The sequence below is a fragment of the Anser brachyrhynchus genome (assembly GCF_964034855.1).
Source record: "Anser brachyrhynchus genome assembly, chromosome: 5".
Classification (NCBI taxonomy): Eukaryota; Metazoa; Chordata; class Aves; order Anseriformes; family Anatidae; genus Anser; species Anser brachyrhynchus.
Genome location: NC_137699.1, coordinates 44,797,955 through 44,819,934, shown reverse-complemented (window position 1 = coordinate 44,819,934; position 21,980 = coordinate 44,797,955). Strand labels below are relative to the sequence as shown.

Genomic DNA, 21,980 nt, shown 5'->3' with positions numbered 1-21,980 from the left:
CTATTGCTCTCAAAGCAGCAAGTTTCAAGAGCTTCTTGTTTAACCATCTCTCAAAATTCTTTCCTCTTACCTGTGGTGACAATGTTCTTATTCTTCAAGCACCGTTGACTGGAATGTTTTCCTGCTTCATTGTACATTGTGTGAAGAGCAGAAGTTATTCAGAAAACAGAGCCGTATTTTAGACTTCATCTAAAGATAAGCCAGGTGTATGTCTGTTTTTTGTCCTACTGAATCTTCCATTCCTAGTGCAGAATTTAGCAGTGGGATGAGAGCAAGGTGATTGTTAATTGTTAACCAAGTGATTGTTTTATAGGAATAGATTCTAATATCATTGTCTGCCAGTACATTTTTTTCCTAATTAAACTAAATAATTAGAGAAGCAGAGAAATCACTGTCTCATGTTCACTAGCCAATTTGGTCTATTGGGCCTGAATATTGGTTTCAGGTTCATTTTTGTGAGGTGCAAATGAATCCCATTTGGTCTGAAACTTGATCTTCCTTTTTAATAGGAAGCGTATCTCTTACAACCTTAAAAACAATGTTAGGAATTTTTAGGAAAGAAACATACAACAAGACAGACAATATAATTGCTTCCAAATTGATGGTGTATCTGACATAAGAATGATCAAAGGCATGAAACTTCAACTGTATGAGGAAAAACTGTATGATTCTTTGATTTACTTGGTTTTTTATTTTCTCTTTTTTTTTTTTTAAAAGTTTTCTCTTGTTTTCTCTTCCTTAGAGTACTCGAGTTGCTTTAGACCATCTGGAGTCTGTTCCTGAGAAACTAAGCCTGTTAGAAGATTTCAAAGATACTGGAGTGAGAAATATTTTACTTAACTCTTTTTCAGTAGTTCTAAATTATTTTGGTTAGTTAATGTCCTCCCCATATGTATAGATAAATCAGTTAATGAGATATATAAAATTACATATGAAAAAACCATACGGTAAACCTTTTTTGTTGTTGTTGTTAATATAGCTTTATTGACGTCATTAATTTAGTCCTGGTTAGTACCACTGCTGGGGTGTTCCATATAGTAAGCAAACATTGAGTACTGAGTGTAAAAGGTCAGGGCCTAATTACTGACTCAGAGTATGTGTGTTGAGTGTTGAATTCTGATATTCATTGTTTAACATTCAAAATACTGTAATAAAATACATTCTACCAGTTTTTTTCAACATTTAAACTAATGAGTGAAAATAGAGGAGCTTTACAGATGGTTTTTTTATTATTATTTTTAAACATATTTTTTGTTTACAATTGTCAAATCTTCTCTCTCACTATCACTGTCGGTGGAACTTTTTAACAGTAGCAGTGAGGTACTGTCAAGAACATATAGCCTTAAATTAGTGGCTGAGTGGCTTAACCACTGCATTATCATTGCTTCCCATGAATGAAGTCAGTGGTTTACTAAAAGAGAATTTGGGTTCTCACTGGACAAAATAAATTTTAAATCAGTATTAAATCATAGATAAATGCGTAACATTTTGCATTTCATTTGTTGTTCCTCCTCCTCACATATTCACAAACCTTTCAAAACATACTTGTTTGGAACATTGTTTATTCAAAATGCTCTTGCATGAGGTCATGTGTTAAGACATACTAGAGCAGATTCAGACCTTGTTTTATGGTGTGATATTGATGTCATTATCAATAGAGTTAGGAACAAAAATGCTAATTGATTTTTTTTAATAGAAAAATATTGTTGGGATGTATAACTTCAATTTCATGTTTCCAAGTATCCCCAGAAGAGCTTTTGCTCTGACAGAGGTTGACATCTGTCTTCTGTTTCTGATGGTTCTACTTAGCTGTAGCAAAAATTCTGCTCTAAGCTAGGCAAAACAGAAGCGTGAATGTGGAGTTCCTACGATCTCCTTCGCAGTTTCACTCTTTACTTGAAGTTACTATGAAATTATGTTGTCATTTTCTAGTTCGCCTTAGTTATCACTTAGCCAGCATTTATGAGATTGGAACCACAATCCTTTGTTTTAATTTGAGCTCTGTTCCTCTCCCATGTACTTTTAAGTTTTCTAAAGACTGCTTTCTTAACGTGAGACCCTGCCAACAAGTGTATGTTGTTTAGTAAGTAATTTATCATTTATGCATTTATTATTCAAGGAAAGTAAGTTTTATACCTTAGTTGTGAGAATTATGTCAGTTTTGAACTTCCATTAATTCTTCTATTTGAAGTAATGCATTGGAATATTTTGTACAATAGGAAGTGTTCTAGATCCTGCCAGAGAGCTATATAACAATGTCCTATGGTAGTATGGTACATATCTAGCATATTTTATTCTCAAGTGGTATGCATGAATAAAGTATTTCAAAGCCATTCATGACTTTCCAGAGTTAGCGAGATGTTCCCTTATTTTTTTCATTGTAAGTGTAAGGAAACAAAGTAAATCTTCATCTGATAATGCCTCACAAGTTGTGGGATAGCTGTATTCATTGAAGTGAATCCTTAGCTACTTACGAGAAGCATTAGGTTTTCTTGTTCTGAAATACTGCTTTAGTCCATATCCTTGGACTTTATTCTTGAAGCATCTGTTTCTAAAGAATTGTAATTAATTTTTCTCCATTACACAATTCTTTGTTAGAAGCTATGATACTAATCAGTTTTAGAAAGAGTTACAAGATATCATTTACCCGTTAAGGATGAGGCGTTAAAATGTTCACATTTTAACCTGTATTCATTTTAGCATTACTCTTCTGTACAGAACATCATGCTTTCATATGGTCCCTGTATTTCAGCCTCTAAAAGTTAGTGATTCATTTGTTCATTGCTGTATGGAAAATTCTGGGTGATACCTGTATTTACAATAGCCAGCCAACATTTACTAACTGTTTTTCACATTACAAAATCATTTAGATGTTTCGATGCATTTCTAGGAGTCCCACTGCCGAAGGGAAATGATTGAGGAAAGGTATACAAAGTATAAAGAAATTGTGAGTTCTCTGCGGCAGCAGCTGGAAGATTCAAAACAAAGAGTCCAACAGTTCAAGGTATGTGTGTGTACTCCACTTTTGTTTTGTGATTACTTTCACTCAGCAGTCTGAGCTTACTTAATGTAATATTATCTCATAGTATTAACACAGAATAAATCATACATGAATGTTGCTTTGTCCTGGAGTGGCAGAATTTTATGTAGCTACTATGGCTGGTGTAAAATTTGGTGACAGAAGTGTCTTCATTACCAAGTGAAAATTTCCAAAAAAAAAATCTTAAAAATTCCATGGAAAAGCTATCCTGTGTCTTACTATTTTCAAGTGTTTACTTATGCCATTGCTTTGTTAAATTTCTTCTACAGCAATTTTTGACTTGGTTTGTTCACTTTTCGCTTTTCCTTTCATGTAGAAGGTAAATATTGAAACCTGTTTCCAGCATTAAAGGGAATATTAATTTGTAGATTGCATATAATGATTTTTCACTAGTTCATTTTTGCATGATTTACAAATGATCATGTCTGTTTCATACGTAAACAAAACTGAGGCAAACAACGAAGTGATTTGCTAAAGGTCGCTCATCTGACTAATAGCAGGGTTAAGCATAATTTCCTAACTCCCTGAAATACAAATCCAGGGCTCTTAATTTAGAACCATTGCCTGGAACAAGTCCACCTTTCCAGTTGTTAACATGCTTTCTTTCTGTTCATATTAGCTTGTTCCTTATCATATTACTTCATATTACTGCATGTCCTTATGATAGCACCTTACTTTAGGACAACTACATTTTCTTATGGTACAGAACTAGGCAGTGATTCAAATAAATGACCAGAACTGAAGAATTGTGCTAGTGTTTCTGCTACTGCAATGAATCAAGATTCATTAGCAATGTATTTTCAGGTGTGTCTCTAAGCAGCTGAGCTCAAAGTCTAGGATCAAGCACCATGTTTCGAAAAACTTCAAGCTGTTTGTGTTCCCCACCTCCTTTGCAGCAGTCTTTGATCTGTGAAATGTTGACCTACTTAGCAGTAGGTCTTCTAAAAACTAGAAAAGGTAAAACGAAGACAGTGTATTTTAGCTTAGTGAGTTGCTGCTGTAAGAAAGTATTGAGCTACTTGAGATAGCCATGTTGTTCTTCAGTAAGAAAGCAAGAAACAAAGCAGATTCTCTATAATTCTAGACTATTGCTACTGATAATCTTCAATTTCTGGAATTTGTGTTGCCTTCACACAAGAGTTACTAATTCAATAGCCACTGAAATTTGGAAAATATTGAAAATCTAAGTGGAATGCAATCAGCTGAGAGTTAGAATATAGTATTGCACTAAGCTGACTGAGCTTACGAATCGTGTGATTTGAACTCTATGTTCAGAATCCGTAAAAGGCTGATTTCAAAACAATATTTCCTCTTTCTTTAGACAAGAGGGAGCATTTAATGCCTTTCTTTTAGTCAGGCCTAATTGGGTTTTTGCATGACATACAGTCTTCTTTGCTGTCACAGCTGTTACAAATAGAACAGAATGTTCAAAAACAAGTAACAGACGGGTGCTAATCTGATTTCAGTGATCAGGCTGGCTTAGTCTAAAAAATCCCTTTTTAATGCTAGCCTTTCTTACCCTCCCTTGGAACTAATTCAAATGCATTGTTGTTTCATGTTTTTAAAATGTTGATGATTTGTCAGTAAGGAGTCTCTAAAGTTGATTGGTAGAAGTGTATAGTCAAGGACATCAAAGTTCGTTCTTTCTGATGGTTTTGTTTCATGCTCTATACACAATGTAGAGCTTCTGCTGTATAAAGCTGACAAATATGTTTGGTAAATAAGAAAATATATGTGTTAAGAAAGGGAGTTTTTTGTAAAATATTTTACATTAATTCCACAACTAATTTATCCAGAATTGTTAAACTTTCTCCTCAGATATGATCTTCTTCCTAACCTTTCTTGTAACACACTTCATTCAGCTTGCTTGCAAGCACTAATCTCAGACAGATATTATCTAATCGCATGTCCTAGCCTCTTTCATTTTAAGGAGCAAAAATGAAACCAATGTGAAAGTTCTCCTAAAAACAGTTATTATTCTTCCTTCCTTATGATTTGATTTGTTACCCCTCAGTCTTTCCAGTTTGCTATAGCCTTGTCAGATGTCCATGAAATACCTGTTGCTTAGAAGCCTGGGAAAATCATAATTGCTATTTGTATAGGTTAAAATGTAATATTTCCTCTAATAATGGGGGCCGGAGGCTGACAGTGATTTTCAACAAAGAAAGGATAGTAGCTAAAGAAGAAATTGGGGAAAAAGAAGGTAAACATAAACAGTAATAATAAAATAAATAATAAAGAATACCAACTAAAGCAAAATCAAAAGAAAAAGTGAGAAGAAACCAAAAGATAAATGTTATGATGGATAGATTTAAATATTTTAGGACAGTTTCCCTGCTATAAACATCTGACCAACAACTATCAATGGGGAATGGCTTTAAACTAAAAAAGGGTAAATTTAGATTAGACATTAGGAAGATGTTGTTTACTCAGATGGTGGTGAGGTACTGGAACAGGTTGCCCGGAGAAGCTGTGGATGCCCCATCCCTGGAGGTGTTCAAGGTCAGGCTGGATGGGGCCCTGGGCAACCTGATCTAGTGGGACGTGTCCCTGCCCATGGCGGGGTATTGGAACTAGGTGATATTTAAGGTCCATATAACATAAACTGTTCTATGATCTAGTCAAACACACCTAAATGTGAATAAAATGTGTGAGAAAAGGTGGATTACGAAAGTTGAAATTTCTGTAATGAGAAAGGCATTGTGTATTGTGGATGCTGGTAGAAGTGCCTTTTTTTTTTAAAAAAAAAAAAAAAAGCTCTACTTTAACATAGCATTTCTGGAAGCAGAATGAAAAGACTAACTTTTTTTTTTATTCTTCTGAAGTTGTTATTGTGTTATGTACATTTTAGGTATTAAGTCTCTCATCAGCACGTAAGGGGATTAATATGTATAATTCCCATTAGTCTTAATAGAAGTAAATCCCTCTTCATTGATGGGACAAAAGCTCATTGTATCTCTAAATTAATGTTGAATTTTTGTTTTCTGTTTGGTTTTCAAATCTTAGTGTCAGTAGGATAATAAATTGCATGATGTTTTAACAAAATTCTCCAAGGGTGTTTATGATAAGAATTCAGTAGCAAAATGGCATGTTTTATGTACTGATGCATTTATGCATTATTATGTCTTCTCATTTCAAGAAACTGAGTAATTTGGATACCAAGCCAAGCTTTTAATCTTATTTTGGAAGGTAATGCAACTGTGGACTGCTTGCTGTATTGTTGATAAAGATTTACAGAGATTTTTGTTTAAATGGCCTTTTAAAAATTATCTTCTTTTTCTAGCTTATAGACCAAATGACTTTGCTCACCAAAAAGCTGTGTTGTATGGGTCTAGATGTAAATACTAATGTTGTGATTCAAACTTTATTTAATGTCTAAAAGAAAAAAATGAAAAAAACATCTTGAGGTATATTGTTATGAAAAATCAGTGAAGTTAGTTTCTTCAGTGGTGGGCAAAATGTATTTAAGTTTTGTTATTATTTACTGGTTGAATTTCAGTAAATTAATGTAGACTATTCATTGATGAAAAATTCATTCTTTCCTGATGTTTGCCATGCCAATATGCCCTGCACTGTGGATGTTATGTAAACAGAGAAGAGAATGTTCTTGCAACAAATTATTATATTAACAAAGACTTGCAGTGCTCCCAATGCTTTTCTCAAGGCAAAGCAGTTTGTGCTAAGATTTTTGTAGTGATGGAACAGGCATGAAACTCATGAGCAAATTAATTTGATCCTAACTGCAATACTTAGTCTGAGAATTCAAAACGGTGTTTTCCAGGATGTGTGAAATCACAGCATATACCCATGTATTACTGTATGCATTTTGTTAAAGATTACAGCTGTTTAATATAAAGAGGTTTGTTTATTTTTATTTGGCTTCCATAGGATGTGGAAATGGATGCTGACATTTCTGATATACAAGTGGCTGCTCCCTCTTCTAGTTGGCAAACTCAAAACAGTTTTTTGTCCACCTCGCTGCTCTCAGAATCAGGTTGTAAGTATTGTTTCAGAGGAAAAAAAAATCACAGGTAATGTATTTCCTCTTTTAATGCTGTTTTACTTGAAAGAGCAAGACATTCTACTTTTTGACAAAAAATGCAAGAACCACCTTAAGAGTCCTGCTGTATTTCAGTATTAGATACCAGATGGGTGTCTTTGTCTAGGAAATACTTTACATCACAGTGATACTTTTTTTTTTTTTAACTGGGTAATAAAATATTTTCTGTTTGTCATCCAAACCTAGCCCAAATAAAAAGGCTGCACTTGTTTTCTGAATCTCTGCATGAACAATCATACACATGTAAGTCGTGTATCTTTTCAGGTTCCAAAGACACATCCTCAGCCAAAAAGTTCTTTCCCACATTTTTCATTTGTACTGGTTAATCTTATGTTTCTGAAGCAGTTTAACAGTAAGAGTTGAATTCACTAATTCTGCTTGTACTTCAAAATTTGTTTTTAACTATTCTTTCTGTCCCTTAGTGTACATATAACTTGGTCATAAAAGGTTACAGGATCTCTGATACAGCTAGGAACTGCTCAGTAAAAGATAGGACATACTAGATCTTTCTCAGGTGCAGGAACATCCTTCCGTGAGTGTCATTACTGACTTAGGAAAAATTTCTTGAATATTTTTTTTCAGCGCACCAGATATCAGCACATGGATATGAAAAACTTTTCTTCAGAAGGATATCACCTTCCATTTATTTTCAATATAGCCAGTTTGCATTCTGGCAACCTTGTGAGTGGAACCAGTTCCATTCTATGTCATGGAAAGTCCTATTTCAGGCTTCATTGCACTTCCAAACCTCTTTGTCATGGAATGAGTATGCTACTGTACACTACTAGTCATCAGCAATAAATCTTGAGTTGATCTGATGAGGTTAAAGCTAATTGGTTTCTTTTCCTCTCAAAATCTGTAGGTTGTGATTAATATCTTTTTGCAGACTATATTAAATAATAAAAATAGCAACAAAGCATATGAGTGAAAGCCTCAGTCTCTTCTGTACTCCAGGAACAGTTTCCCCCAACTCAGAGTTATTTTTCCATTTTCCTTGATATCATCCCTGTCAATAATATTGTCATCCAAGTTAAAGTACAGCTCAGCCTGGTAGGGGTATAGAAAAAAAATATACAAACCATACCTTACAGGCAAGTTGGACTGTTAGAACAGGTCCAGAGGAGGGCCATGAAGATAATCAAGGGGCTGGATCACCTGTCCTACAAAGAAAGGCTGAGAAGCTGGGGTTGTTCTGCCTGAAGAAGGGAAGGCTTGAGGGTGACCTCATTGTGGCTTTTTAGTACTTAAAGGGGGCTTATAAAAAAAGATAGAGAGCGACTTTTTGCTTAATCAGATAACAATAGGACAAAGGGGAATGGTTTTAAGTTAAAGAAAGGAGATTTAGATTGGAGGTTAGGAGGAAATTCTTAATTCAGATGGTGAGGCACTGGAACAGGTTGCCCAGAGAAGCTTTGGTTGCCCCATCCCTGGAAGTGTTCAAGGTCAGGTTGGACGAGGCCCTGGGCAACATGATCTAATGGGTGGCATCCCTGCCCATGGCAGGGTGGGTGGAATTAGATGATTTTAAGGTCCCTTCCAACCCAAGCCATTCTATGATCCTATGATCTCCAAGAGGTCCATTCCACCTCAGTACCTCCCTGATTCTGTAAACCTGCTGCAAAAACTTGCTGGATGAAGTGCCTGATAAGGTGCTGTCATGTCCTTGCAACATTTTTCTGATGTGGTCAAATGAGGCAATTATGGAATAGTGGTGTTAGAAAAGTAGACTTTATTTTTATATAGCTGATCAGTTAATGAGATAAATTGAATAATGGGAAATAATTTCCATTTCAACTGAAGCTATTCTATTCTGTTTTTTCTACCAGCAAAGAGCACTGAATTTGATAGAATAAGTTGGTGGACTGGTTAAAGATGATCTTGGACGGTCTTTTCTAGATGATCTTAGAGGTCTTTTCCAACCTGAATGATTCCATGATTCTATGAAATACGGTGACTTACAAATGCTAAAGGTGATCAGCCTCACAAAGGAGTGACATAATGTTGGTGGATTATAGTTTCGAAACTGAAACAGGATTGTATTGCTATTTGCATAAAAATATAATATCTTTCATAGGGGCTTCCTTGATACAGGAAAGAATATTATTATCAGGAACAGGGATGTTTGTTTGGGTTGAACACTGAAGTGTATGTAGTCAATTCATTATTATTTTGGTTAAATATTATTTTCTTTTAAACATTAAGAGTAATCACAGTTACACACATTGCTTATAGCATTAGTTGGATTTAATGCTACGTTAGGAGCCTGATAGTAGGATTAAAACTCCTTTATTTCAGTAGCTTATTCTGAGTAGTGGTAGTAAATATGAATCATTCTCTCTATTTCCTGTGGAAAAGATGCTCTTATCAAACTCTATCCTCTTAATGTTCCAGTACTTGATGGGCATTCTTAACAAAGACATAAACTGAACAAGCCCTTGAAAGAGATATTTTCTAACATTTCTAATTTGTGGGAAGAAAGAGGAGAGCCCAAGGTACAGTAGAGTTTGTGTGTGGGGAACCAGAATACCAACCTGACAAACCATTTTTTTCTCTAATTCAGTTGGGAGAGGTTTTTACCAACACTTAGCTTTCCAGATTTAAAAGACAAGGGGTGAGTGAAAGACAGTAGTGATTCAATGTTGATCATTCTGAAATATTTGCAAAGTCTTAAGCATTTGAGGAAGGCTTTGTTTGAAACTGCATTCAGTCATGGCTAAGGGACTTTTTTCTTGTCTAAAACTTTCAGGAAGGTATTTTCCACATCACAAGTGAAGCAGATCTTCATATTTCATATTTTCCAATATTTTCCAAATCCCAGAGTGGTGCTGAGGTGTTTGTTTGTTTTTACTTTTTCCTATTCATTTTTAAGGGAAAGGAACTGGTTATATAAAAAAAAAAATAAATCTTTGGAGTTTTAGTTCCTTAATTGCATTCTATTACAAATCCATTTGTCAGATTTTCTGAGGCTAAAACAAGGAAGTAGTCTTAAGATATTTTTTTCTATTTCTGATTTTATTTGACTGTGATAGGATAAAGGTTTTTAATTTCTCACTTTGATGATTCTTTTCACCGAAGTGCTATTGTATGTTCTTTGTGCTCAATTTTTAAGTAGGAGAGCAAGTCAGGTGCCTGTTGAAGATATCTTATGTATTTTATAAGTTCTAGTATATCTGTCTAGGTGTCTTTGCAGGAAGGCACAGATTTCCCATAAGTCCCATCACATCTTTTGAATCCCTTTGTGGATGTTTGTGATACCTTAAGGCATTTGAATGAATCCATAGACATTGGTTAGTGACTGAATGTTTTATGCTGACCCTGTACTCCACCATTCAAATTTTAAAGTGTATTTTAAAGTTGTTGCAATAGTTCTCGAGTGAAAGTTCTGCAGTGATATTAATGTTACAAGAAGCTTTTCTTGTAACTGGCACTGAACAGCAAATGATAAAATCAGCTACTTCACTCATCTTACTCACATAAACTCCATGAACTTTTAATTTCAGTAATGATATTAATTAGCTATAATTTTAGGCTTTGACAGTGAAGTCTAATTTGAGGTCTTTTGCTTCTAGCCTCCTGTAGCTTTTAATAAATCTACCTGTAAGTGTCATCACCTATTTGCTGTGACTAATTCATCTCCTTACTCCTTCAGAAATAGAAGACTTTTTTTTTTTTTTTTTAAATTCAGTTTCCAGAGCGGTTTGCAAGCCTTTGTGATTTAGTGTATCTCCACTACATCTCTCTTAGACTCATAAAACCTTACAGATTATAGAGTCAATAGGCAGTATTAGAAAGTCTCTTCCCAATGTGTGTCTCATATGACTTGGAGAGAGCAGATGCATTTAATATACTTTAATTTATCTTCAAGGGGAAACCTGAGATTTAAGTTCCAAATTGGTTGAAGAAAGGGAAGAAAATATGAAAGAATAATTAGAAAAAACAGTCTGCATCCATTTAACATAAAGTTGCCAATCAGCACAAAGGTGAAAGGAAGAGTAGTTAGTACAGTTTTATGTCTGGTCTTCATGTTTATAGAAGTAGTTCTTAGAAAGCACAATATTTAACTGACATAATTTATACAATGAATTGTTCATTAGATATGGTTTGCAGTCTACGTTATTATCAGACCAAATGGTTAGTCTAAAATTTTACTATTTGTTGTTATCTAAAGAATAATCCTCAGAAATTGTTTTTCATGGCCACTGTGCTTTTCTTCAGTTTTATAGCACAAAGGTCCCAAGAGTTACAGATGCTTTACATTAGCTTTGTGAATTGGTTCCTCTCTCTCTTTGTACAGTTCATCACTTCAAGGTTTTAACATGGATCTTTTCCCAGCAGCCATATGGCTTTCTGGCTTTCTGGTGTTGTTGGGAATTTATGTTCCAGGGCTTCATAAGCTATGACTTTATGGAGAAGAAAATAGCCACCAGTTTTCCAGACTTCTGTATCTAGGATCACAGTCTTCTCTGACACTTTGGACCTAGTGATAAACAACAGTCTTGTTTCAACATGGTATATAGTAGGAATGATATCATGGCTGAATAAAAACAAGTTGCTGTAAATGTTGATTTTTATTGTCATGACAATTAACTCCCACAATGTATGCTGATGTCTCTCTTTATCCCTCTATGCATACTTTTTCATAAGCTCTTAAGACAGTTTGAATTGACATTTATAAATAACTAACTTAATTAAAATTAAGAAGACATAATGCCATAATGCTGTAAGACGCCATTCTAGAACAAAACCTTCCAGTGTTGCACAGTGGTAAGAACCTGGAATAATTGGAAATTGCAAAATGCAAATTCATTTAGAGTAGGCTCCAGGGAGACCTTCCAGTGGCCTTCCAGTGCCTAAAGGAGGCCTACAGGAAAGCTGGGGAGGGACTCTTTGTTAGAGAGTGGAGTGATAGGACAAGGGGTAATAGCTTTAAACTAAGAGGGTACATTTAGATTAGGTATTACGAAGAAATTCTTTAGTATGAGGGTGGTGAGGCACTGGAACAGGTTGCCCAGATAAGTTGTGGATGCCCCATCCATGGAAATGTCCAAGGCCAGGCTGGATGGGGCTTTGAGCAACCTGGTCTGGTAGGACCATGGCAGGGTGGTTGGATCAAGGTGATCTTTAAGGTCTGTTCCAACCCCGCTTTATTCTGTGATTGAAAATAGCATTAAAATATATTCCTCTAGAAAAATAAATTTGTTTCTCAATTCATACCATTATTAATATTGAATATTTATTAATACCATATTATAGCTGTGTAAAGGATAATATTACATCATGAAACATATTTCAAATAAACATATACATGCTCAGAAAGGAGAATATGTGTTTTTCTAAAGATGTTTAATTACTTTTTTTGTCTGACTCTTATTTTTAGCACATTTGAAAAGAATGGTTCCTTTTGATACAAGTGCCACAAAGGAAGATTCCATTAACGTTGCTGTTAATGAAACGAAGCTGCAAGCAGAAAGAGGGAAGCAGTAGAACATTGTACAAAAATGCAAAAGCTTTCTCTGTGGTAAATTCCATCTCACTCTCACTCTTTTTGAGCAGTCGTAATTTCATCTGCTGTAGGAGGATATACTCTTAATGACTCAGCAATTGCCAAACCCTGCCAAAGTGGAACAGCCCCAGGAACAAGTCTAATGAGCTCCTGTGATAATTTATGTAACTTGTGCACCAAAGTGGTTTTGGGACTATGGTATCCTCTTACATTTGTTTCTGCAGTCCTAGACTAATTTTATTGTATCCCTGAAATATTATGAAATGAAAGAACTGTGATGTTAATCTTTGCTATGAGCGTATTTACCCCTACACAGGAATAGTGTGGACATTTGTTTTTTGATAAGATTTAATAACACTATTAATAATCAAAAAATATTCAGAAATTGCTTTGTCCTAATATTTATTAAAAGAGTCATTATGCAGTGTTGTATAGACACATTTATGATTTCAGGTTCTTCAATTTGCAACAATCATTTAAGGAAGAAGCAATAAATATTGAACAAAACCAAATTTCCTCAAAATCAGTGGAAATTGATATGATGCTCTCAGGTTCAGCATATGTCTGTCACTTGTAAGGTTTTTAGTGCTATTCTTCTGATCAGAATAATTTTGTTAGGTTTGGCAAATCTGACCTTGTGGAACCTGTGGTAAGGCATTTAACAGCACCAGCATTTCACCCGTCTGTATGAAGCACGTTGAAGGGCACTGCCATGTGGCTGTGAAAATTTTAATAGCAACATTTAACGATCACTTATTTATTCTGTTTTCTTCTCTATTAGAAGAGATGTCATAATGAATTTAAAATGTTATGGAAATACGATACTGCATGGTTGTATTCATGTGGATGTCTCTATTTTAAACAAATAAGGTACAATTCTGGATTACTGTGATCTCAAACAGCACATTGCAGCAGAATCTTTTGCTGTCAGAAGAAATGCTAGTGTTTTTGATGGTCCTGGTTTTATTTCCCTTCTCCAGTGCTTCTGGTTGAATAACTACTGATGTGCCTTAAAAAAACCCTGCCAAATCTATCAGAGTACTGTAGCGACATGAACACCATTACAACAATTCTGTTTTGTATGCTTTTTCATACTTAAGAAGTGTTTCTCTGAAAAACTATATTTTTTAGCACTGTAGATGCTCAGGTCATTATGTGCCACCTGGAAATAGGACCTTTTTATCTTTTTTAAGTTTCTGAAGAAGTGTTCTGAAGTCCCTCTGGGTTCTGTGGGCTTGTCAGAATGTATATGTATTCAGCCTGTTTCAAACAGAACTTCTTGCTGGGAACAACAAAATTGGACACGAAAATAAGAAAATATTGAATTAATTTTGCTTTTGTTTTCTATACAATTTTTTTTTTTCTAACATGGTTTAAAACATTTTACCTTCTGTATGTGTATAATGCTATGCATAGTAGTGCTGGCATTGGCTTTTTGCAGACTTCTGGCACATCTGTTAATTGAAGGTCAGGAAAGCAAAACAGGCACATTCATCTTTTCTGATCTCAACAGCAATGACAAGGCCAGGACAAAAATAAAAACAAATAATCTATTTTGGAGAAGGCAAGACAAACAGAAACCTGTTTGTGTCATGGTCGACAAAGAGTGTGGAAGTCATGAAGCAGTGCTTAACTCAGGCCACAGTTACCATAAACTAAACTTACTTTAAGTGTATCCAACATGTGTAATTTATTCTTTTTTTAATTAGATCAGAGCACAGCTGGAAATAGACTGTTTAAAATATTTTAACTGGTTTGGTAAAATATTAGAAAATTGCAAAATAAAATGTCACCAGCTTGCAGACTTTATGGTACCTAAAAAATATGGCAAAAAATATAGAAAGGTAATTTTTAAATATATTATACAACAGTAAATCATGTTCTCAAATTACATCATGTTCAAATGAGTCTGATGCGTGGATTGCTGATGGATTAAGTGTATGCCCAACCCACTTTACTGAAGCTGAAATAGATTTTGAACTAAAGCACCTGTTGGTAAATGAATGATGGTCTAAGAGTCTCAGACGAGAAGCAATATGAAAAATAGCATCCTCTCTTTTTCTTAAGTAATTTGTAAAAAATCTGGATATTCATTGCTCTTACCATTTTATGTATTTATACATTTTTTCCTCACTTGTAACTCACAAATCTGAAATATCTTCCCTTAAAACTGTTAGTATCACTACTACTTTGTAGTGTTTGACAACTATGGATAAGCATTCTGCACTCCCTCACTACTGCATAAAGTATTAAATCATTTTTTTAACAATGCAGGACAGAAATGACTGCTAGGCGAATAAATTCGGTATGTTCAGTGCTCAGTATATTTGCCTGTAGCTGTGTGACTGGGTTTACAGTAGAGTTTTCTTTCCTTTTTAAAAAAAATTTCTAAAAGGAATAGAAGGGAAGAAACCAAACCACACAAACACACACACACACAAAGAGGAATTTTTAATGAGTAAGCTTATAGTTTCCAAAGCCAGGAAATTGTTTCTTAAATTTACCCTCTTGGCCTGGCAATCCAGATAGCATGTAATATTTGTCTCTCTTCCACCTTTGATAGAGGTTCATATTACGAAGTGAATTTTGTTTCCTTTTTACTGAAGGCTGAAGTTCCATTCATGACATTATATGAAACTGTCCCTTTGTGGTTTAAGAAATAATATTTTTTCCATATTGGACTGAAATAATATTCCTCTGACCAGTTTCAGTTTTTTAAAGTAGAAAACCAGATCATTTTTGTATAAAGCATATTTATATTTCATATCTTAAAAATTATTGTCCTTTCTGGTCATCAGAATTGATTTTAACCCTCTAATGACCTGTTCCTTCATTCTTGCCTAAAGCAGTAATTTTTGATAATGAAAACATGTGGTAACCCCACCTAAATTGGTGTTTTATTTTTATTCTGGTCAGTATTTGGTAAACGAGGTAACGTTGTATATATGTACTAATTAGTGGATATGACAAGCTAATAGAAGGCATCTGTGTTGTTTAATGCTGTCCCGGAATACAGTGGTTCAATATAAGGCTTTCAGAAATGCACTGGACCTTCATTTCAGCATCAAATAATTGTCACTACAGTAACCTTTAAATTTTGTAATGTCTTTCAGTTCTTTAGTGATGTACAGTGGACTTAAGAGTACTTATTTTTAATTACTTTTGAGAAGATAATAAAAATAAATTCTTTTAAATATTTAGTAATTATGTAATTGTTATCCTAAGAAAAAACTTCATAATAAAAGTAGAAGGAGGCAGTGTCTGTCCCTTGTGGAGTGAAGTGGAGCAGGACTAAATTATGATGTAAAACAAAGCAATTTTCTTACATGTCTCAAAATTTTCATAGAAGCCAATGTTCAGTGATGGTGAAAGTACTTGAATAATCAGACCTCAGCCACATTACTAGTTTTGTTTCAGCTATCTCACCAATGTCAATAAAGAAGATAAAATTCCTTAGAACAAAGGAAATACTATTCTTATATTCTCTAAAGTCCATTTTTTTGAGCTAAGGAATCTGCATATCAGTTCATCTCTGGCTTACAAGGCATAGCGTCTGCACTGTATAGCACTGAATGGATTTTTCATAAATGAAAATGCTGATGTTACTATTACAGTAAAGAACTGTGTATTTTTGTAATACAGATACCATTTTTATTGCTGCAAGTTAGTAGTTTAAGACCTGAATACATTCTCATACCTATAATATACAGAAGAATTCATTCATACACTTCTGTAGACTGCTTGTTACAGTGAAATTTTACCATGGTTCTGTAAAACTGCATTAGTAACATATTTAAGTCTCTCTAAGCCCTGCCTTCACCTCACAGAAGTAATTGATACTGAAGCTAGTGAGAGCTGCAGGTCAGTATCTGAGGTTGCAGGAGAATATAACACACATTCCGGATTTTTGATCTAACTGAAGAATTTAGAAGCAGAGAACAGAGAAAACCTAGTAGTACAAGGAATGGGAAGCAGCTTATGATTTGAATTTCAGAACACTTTTGTTCTTGGTGTTTTAATTTAAGAACTGCTTTAGAACTGGCATCTGCATCTGTATAAAAGCAATCCCTAAGTAAGAACCCATCTTGGATGAATTATTTTCTTTACATATTAAAATATTTTCCACTCTAGCACAACTCATCTCAACCTCTTACCATAAGCATTAGGAGCTGTTAGGAGCTTTATTTCTTTACTATATAAAGAACTAAATTAGATTTTAAATCTGAAAAACATATTAGTACTGTATACAGAAGTACAGCAGGGCAGAATCTGATAACCTTGGTCTTTCAAAAAATCTGAACATAATGCCTCTGGGAACATTGACAACAAAAATGAAAGAGGTTACTGTGGTTAAAATACAGCAACTTCCAGCATTTATCATTTGTACTAACAACAATAGCAGTCATGTTTCCAAAGCTGGAGTTGCAAATCTGCCATTACTTAGCCTGTAGGAATGAGCCTTTTTTTTTCTTGCCATAATAGTGGTAAGATCTGAAATATCATATGCCATCAGAAAATATGCAGTGACAATTTTTTTTTTAATTTCTCATCATTTTATTTAAGCACCTGTGTGGTACTATTTCAAACTAAATAATCTTGGAACCTGATTATAACATGCTTTCATTAAAATATTATATTTAAGTACAGGAACTGTATAAATAAACCTCTATTAGGATTAATTCTGCTATCTTTATTTAGGCAAATGGCTCCTTAGTTGGTGTTTTGCTTGAATAAGTCAGGAATTTTTCCTTTGTTTTATTTTCATCTGTTGTCAGACCAGAATTGTTTTTATCTTGGACTGTTTTTCTCATCTGGCATCTACATTGCACTAGTATGTCAGAATACATATCATAATTTCTGCACTTACTCCACATTAATAATTTGGTAGTTGATATGCCCAGGGAATGACAGTAATTATGAAGGCACTTGTTGCCTATAACATCTTTTTTCCTGTAAATTCTGCCACTTTTATTTGTTTGCCAGAATAAAGCTTACTTGGTAAATTATTATCAGATCACAAGTCTAATTTTAGAGTTTATCCCACAGGCAAAAGGAAATTTATCTTACTAGGTTTGCTGAGATTTTTCTAAATGTTATCATTCATTTTACTGTCAGTCTGTAGTGGAAAATAGTGGAAGATAAACATTACTGTGGTAATCCTGAAATATTATTAATTCCAGGCAGAAAAAAGGCCTAAAAAGGCCTACAGACTAATGCAGGAGATCTGCCTATGAACAGTGTAGAACCACAAAATCTCATATTACAAAGAATTTTTCTTCAGTATGTCAGTATTATTACTGACCCTCAGTACTCTCAGTAGAAACAGTTGCTGATATCTAAAATATTTTGGAGAAGCAATACTAAAATTTGCTAAAGGAGATCACACAGTATCATTCTGCAAATGTACATTTCTGTGTCACTCACATTGTTAAGCAAGCATTAAACTGGGAAGTCAGCCTAATTTATGTACTGGCATTAGGCTATTCACAGAAACCGCCAGTGACCCAGTTTTGGACTTACTGTGGAAAATGATGAAGATGAGCTGTATTTTACTACTGGCCAAGAGAACAGTTTGCATCTGTGGAATAACCTATTTTGTATATGCAGCTCAGTGAGTGCGCCATTTTTAGCGAGGCCTTCGCTGCCGGGTCCAACACTGACAACACAATCTCATCCAAACAGCTGCAACCATGAAGACATCATGTAGCTGGCAGAATTTTTGTTGTATGTTTTGACTAAGAGAATGTCAGTAAATCCATCAGAAACCATGGAGTTGTTTGTTTTGTCTTCACCAGAGAGGTCTCTGGTGAAGTCATAAAGCTAAAAAGCACAGAATCCATAGTCAGTGTGAGATACATCAGCAGGCTCTCCAGCCATGGAATTTGGATCTGTTAGCATGCTGTCCACTGTGTGATTAGAGATCCATATGTTAATGAAGCACTGATCAGAAAAGTTTTTTTAAAAAAAAAAAGTGGGGTGGATTTTTCTTGTAAAATAAAAATATCTTTGTGAAAGCAGAAAAATGAAGTCTCAAAGTCAAGAAACACTTCGTTTTTCCGCAATGCAAGTCATTTCTTAAGTTGGAGTGACTGCCTTTTATAGACTACCTTTCTAGCCCCTGAATATATTAATCAATAGGCATCAGTCCCATCTCATATCATCTTTTACTGTTAGAGACTCACTTACATTGTCTTAGACTTGATTATACTTTGGGCAATTCTCTTATATGAGGTGTGCTGGAAAAAAGTGACAAATAGGCATTTAGACAGCAGGTAATGCAAGAGTGTTCATGCTGTGTAACACTTTTTGAAGGTGAATCACTTTTGAAGCTGAAATTTATATATTTGCTTATTAGCAAATGCTTTTTTTTTTGGTATTGTTTTTTGTTTTCTCCTGGGAGTATGTGAGAAGAAAAAAAAAAAACAGTCATTTTTCGGTTCTGGAATGTTTTATCATTTTATGCTGCCAGTTCCTGTTTAATTTAGGGATAAATAAAAAAGCAGCTAATCCCAATACCACATAACAGGCTCTCCTAATTAAGTTAATTGCTGCATGAGTAATTTTCATTCAGATCTTTTGTTTTTATTTAATTCAAATAAAATACAATGCTTTTCACATTTAGTATTCTAAAAGTGAAACAAAATGAATCTTGTGATTTGGCATTTCTGTTAGGAAATTCTCAAACTCAGGTTGCCCAGGCATCCAACACATGTGACAGTGGACATGTTACATCACATTTTCTAGTCCCCATTTTCTAGTCCACACATCCTAGTGTTGCTGCTGCAGTATGCTGTGAAGTGACTGCACAAAATCTCGGAATTCCACTGAACTAGATGTGTGCAGGGTGCTCTGTACTGGTATAAAGTCAGAAAGGTCTGTTAGATACCTCTAAACCTCCTACCTGTTAATGTAATGGTGATAGGCATACTGGAATGAAATTCCTTGGCAAGCAATTGTTTCCTGACATAAAGTCCTTGAAAGACCATTGCCAGTAGTAGTTCAGCAAGGAGGACTCCAGCTCCTGATTTAATATAAAAGGCTACCTGACCACATTCCTGTATAAATTCAACTCTCAGCAGAGTATTAGGAAAACCTCTGTAAAAAAATGTGTATGTCTTGTCTTTGTTAAATTTATATCCTATTTATTCTGTCTCATAGAATTGATTCTGTGCATCTGTATAAACTTACAGTTACTTTTCATTCCTCTAAAACATAGTAGAGAGGCAGCTTAGTGAATCTGACATTGCTGAAGTAACCAGTTTCTTCCATATTTGATTTCCAAAGTGTAAAGGTGTGTTGAGACTTGCAATAGCTGCGTAGACATCAAGTATAGTCCTGTTCACATAATTACATAGCTTACAGTCATAGACATGCATAAACATTTATGATCATACACTGTAAAATTTTATTGGCCTAAAAGAAAACTAATCCTTTGTGCTTTGAAATCCAGACCTCACTGAAGTTAGCAGAGGCCTTGTCACTAATATCACTGGAGTTAGCTTGAAGAAAGGAGAAGGAAAAATATTCTCAACCTATATTTCACTGCATTTTGGAGGTCTCCAAGTCCACTATATGTGTTGGTCCAGTGAGCAAACAAATACATACTAAAAAATCCATATCTTATCAAAGTATCTTCTTAGCAGACTGTAAGTATTTGGAAAAATTACACACTATCACTTTTTTCTAAACTAGAATTTTTCTCAAAAAAAAATCTCAGAAATAAGATTTGGGGTTCAATTGGGCTCTCATATAAGTACTTTTATTTTTCAAGAAGACTAAAATTCAATTATATAATGAAAACCACTGTACTTCTAAATGCCCTTAATATAAAATTATGAAATTTGAGAAATTCAGAAAAATGTTTGTTGTTATTGTGGGTTACTACAGCTTTTTCGAAATAATAATTAAACCTTAAAGGAGGGATAGTTCATCTCTTTAAGATGTATCAGCTATATTTCACAACACTCACCACTACGTTTTGTTTCACATCAGTTTAACAAAAAACAGTACTTCAAAAAGTACCTAAAGTTAAAATTTTCATATATGTAGGCAGAAACTAATTATATCTTACATCTAAAGAGCAACATTATTGCTATACCTTTATTTCTTTATTTTGAAAAAGAGACTTCTGAAATAAAAACAATTTTGTCTATTTTTCAGATATTCTCTAACTTCTGCAGTAAGTCTTTCAACATTTGGCTATATGATAGCTTTGATACCAGGTTGCTTTCCAAGATATTTTCATCTTTTTTTTTTTTGGTGTTTTTTTTTTTTCATTAGCTACCATCTTTTAGGATGGAAAAAAATCATCTCAGCAGTGCTAAAAACTACATAATGAATTAAATTACTTCTTGGCTATTATTTTTGTGAATTGCATGGATGCATGTACAATTAAATCTACAATTCGCATTTTCAGAACACCTCTCATGTATTTAGGAACAAATGATTGTGGAAGTATAAAAGGAGAAATTTCATTCTGTGTTATTTCTAAGCATGTGTCCTTGTCAGCCTGCGAAGTTTGCAGTGCTCGGTTACATGCATGAGGTCTGACTCGTGTCACATCAGCGTACCGGTTTTATTGTTGTATGGTTGCACTGACTTCAGTATGCCTATGCCTAATTTATATCAACATGCAGCGAGAATCAAATCTCGCTTTAAATAAAGTACCAGGCAGAATACTAAGTGGTGAGATCATGTAGATGACATTTCAAAGTATAAGAAAGCCTTATATTGTGCTTTGAGTATGCTGCTGTAAATTGGTGGCTTGACATAGGATCTGCAGGTATGTTTATGTATAAGTTTGGTTATGACTCTACCAAGAAAGTTCGTATGGTAATGTAACATCAACATTTGTACCTACTTTCTGCAATCAGAATGTAAAATGTTAGCCAATGAGATAATAACAAAAATATCAATCTTTATTACTATTTGCTGACTTGGACTTACACCAAGCTGTTTCTGAAAGCAAGATCACAAGTGTTTATCGCATCTCAGGAGACTGTTAGTGCCTTTGCAGGTTCAAAGTTGCTAGCTTTACTCATAATTTAAAGTGTAACATGAATTGTCATTTTTGTAAGCTAACAAAATAAATTATTTTTCCAAGCAGCACATAGCATCTGTATTCATTTGCCTAACACTGCCAAATTCATGTAAAAACCTGTTTTATGTAATTGTTTTTTTTTGTTTGTTTGTTTTGATGAAATCTATATGCTTGATGTGGATTTATTTTGTCTGATTTTGTTTTTTAGCCTGCTTCTGAGAACAACAAAATGCTCTTGGATTTTTGATTTGTTTTCTTTTGTCTACTGTAAAATTTGCTTAAAAACTAAGATGGTAGTTTTGAGGTGAGACAATATTTTTCTTTAGAAGGGTGTGTT

At 34.3% G+C, this 21,980-nt stretch overlaps 1 protein-coding gene across 11 annotated transcripts in view; it reads left to right on the top strand.

Moving 5' to 3' along the window:
• The window catches only part of CEP128 (centrosomal protein 128), a 126,117-nt gene extending 104,404 nt beyond the window's left edge, over positions 1-21,713 (top strand). For 10 of the 11 annotated variants that reach the window (XM_080593668.1, XM_080593665.1, XM_080593662.1 and 7 more), the window contains 4 exons: positions 743-820; positions 2,891-3,004; positions 6,929-7,037; positions 12,478-21,713. In XM_080593668.1, coding sequence (XP_080449794.1) covers positions 743-820; positions 2,891-3,004; positions 6,929-7,037; positions 12,478-12,584 — 408 coding nt within the window. In that variant the 3' untranslated portion in view covers positions 12,585-21,713. Of the gene's footprint in view, positions 1-742; positions 821-2,890; positions 3,005-6,928; positions 7,038-12,477 lie in introns of those variants that run through there. The other variant, XM_080593660.1, reaches the window with a different exon arrangement.
• The last annotated feature ends 267 nt before the right edge of the window (positions 21,714-21,980 follow it).